This window comes from Saprolegnia parasitica, assembly GCF_000151545.1.
Source record: "Saprolegnia parasitica CBS 223.65 unplaced genomic scaffold supercont2.28, whole genome shotgun sequence".
NCBI lineage: Eukaryota > Oomycota > Saprolegniomycetes > Saprolegniales > Saprolegniaceae > Saprolegnia > Saprolegnia parasitica.
Genome location: NW_012156422.1, coordinates 219197 through 221346, shown reverse-complemented (window position 1 = coordinate 221346; position 2150 = coordinate 219197). Strand labels below are relative to the sequence as shown.

The 2150-nt window shown below is 56.7% G+C and overlaps 1 protein-coding gene across 1 annotated transcript in view; it reads left to right on the top strand.

The window, feature by feature from the left end:
- Positions 1 to 1483: 1483 nt before the first annotated feature.
- SPRG_20306 (hypothetical protein) overlaps positions 1484 to 2150 on the top strand; it is a gene marked incomplete at both ends in the record, with an annotated part of 1091 nt that continues 424 nt past the window's right edge. Inside the window, 2 exons of the mRNA XM_012346392.1 lie at positions 1484 to 1613; positions 1673 to 2123. Coding sequence (XP_012201782.1) covers positions 1484 to 1613; positions 1673 to 2123 — 581 coding nt within the window. The remainder of the gene's footprint in view (positions 1614 to 1672; positions 2124 to 2150) is intronic.

Sequence of the window (2150 nt, the reverse complement as noted above, 5' to 3'; positions counted from 1 at the left end):
GAACGAGGTCCTCCCCAAGTACTTTAAACACAACAAACTCGCGAGCTTCCAGCGCCAGCTCAACTACTTTGGTTTCCGCAAGTGGACCAAGACGCAGTCGCACGTGTGCACGTTCAGCCACCCCGAGTTCAACCGCAGCTCGACGCTCGAGACGACGCCGATCGCCCGCAAGCGCGAGGGCTCTCCGGCGTCGTCGCGGTCATCGTCGCCGTCCATGTCGCCAATGATGAAGGTCGAGAGTCTCTTGGTGATGGAGCTGCCGTCGCTCGACCTCCTCGAGGACCTCTTTGGGTCGGATGCGAACAAGCACGAGGACGAGGACATGAGCGTGGACGCAACTGACTGGGCGGTATGCGCGGACCTGCTGGACGGCAGCGACATGACGTGGCTGTCGACACTCGAGTCACTCGACTTTAGCGTTGTCGTCTGAAGTCAAATCAAATCAACTTATCTATTATGAGTCATGTTATTGGAATCGTCGAGGTCACGAATGCTGATGACCGGAGACAACATGTCGTGAAATGACACGCGAGCAGGAGGAGCGAATGGGCGTGTGCGTGTACAAGCAACTGGTAGGGAGATTGTGGAACTACAATACTTGGTCCTTGTGAATGCAATATGGCCCTGATTATGTTGTTAGTCGAACGCTGTGGCGTCTTCGGCTTTGTCTCGGCTACATATTCCTGAGGAATCGCGCAAAGCGATTTGATTGAGCATGCTTTCGATGTCAATACTAATAGCGAAGACCTTTGACGACCTATGAAAGCATCATTTTACGGACGCTCGGTCGGTGGTTCGCGACCCATATCGCGTGGAGTGTGTTTTCTTGCGTTGGTGGTTTCATGCGTTGCTACATCGCTGTGCGCTAGTCCCCTGAAATGACGGAACGAAGATGCCACAGTAGCTTGTTACGTCAAATGCATAGCTCATATCCTCAGCTCGAGAAGCCTCTGCTAATAACGTTATCGGGGGACTTTTAACGCTAAGCATTTGCAACGCTGGCTGCATGCATGCTGGGGCACCACAATGAGTTCCCACTCGCCCCCTGGCCCCGTGTTCAGAGGCCTCTTTAGCCGCGGTTGGCAGCACTTCGCAGAGCCAATTAATGAATTGGATCTTACCGTCGTCGCAGCTCGAGGGCTTCGACGCCTGGGCTTGCTGAGCTGCGTCGTCCATGCTCCCAACCACGGTGGCCAAACCAGCATCGTTGCTGACAGCGCGCCTTGTGCGCCGCCGATTCGTCCGTTGACATGTTGACGTAATAAGGCGGGCGTATTCTGTGGCCAACCCCCGTCCCAGGACCAACGGCGCGGCGATTAGTCCACCGACATGATCAAGTCATCCCGCGCACTGCTGGCTAATCCAACGCAATTTTGCGATCCAGAAAGTGCACTTTGCACTTGGGATTTGTATATAAGGCGTTTCTTCCGGATACCATAACCCGGAGAATGCCATCGGCCCTTGTCTGCTCTCACATTCCAACATGCGCGCCGTGCTCTACAGCTTCTTTACGTCCAACGGCCGTTGGTTCAACCCCGAAGCGAAGAAGCCGACGGTCGGCACCAAGGACAGTGTCGTCGTGCAGGTCAAGGCCGCGGGCATCAACCCCGTCGGTACGTCTCAGCCTTGCGTACTCGCCCGGCACGCTCAAAACTCTATCTGACCATGATAGATTACAAGCTGCCCGCACTTTTCATGCAAGGCAAGGGCGTCGGCCTCGACGTCGCTGGCGTTGTGACTGCCGTGAGCCCCGATGTCACGACGCTTTCGGTTGGTGACCATGTCTTTGGCAGCACGAACGGGTCGCTGGCAGAACACGCGCTCTGCCAAGCCTCGAAGCTGACGCTCCTTCCGGCGTCGCTCAGCTTTGTTGAAGGTGCCGCCTTGCCAACGACCTACATTACCGGCTACCAGGCGCTTGTCAACCATGGCTTCAAGGCAGGCCAGTCGCTCCTCATCCTCGGTGCGAGCGGCGGCTGCGGCACGGCCGCGATCCAGCTCGCCAAGGGTCTCGGCGCGCGTGAGATTGTCGGTGTCTGCTCCAAGGCCAACGAAGAGCTCGTGCTCTCGCTCGGCGCCGACCGCATCATCGACTACAAGACGCAGTCGATCACAGACCCCGAGTGGGCCAAGCACTTTGACTTTGTCTA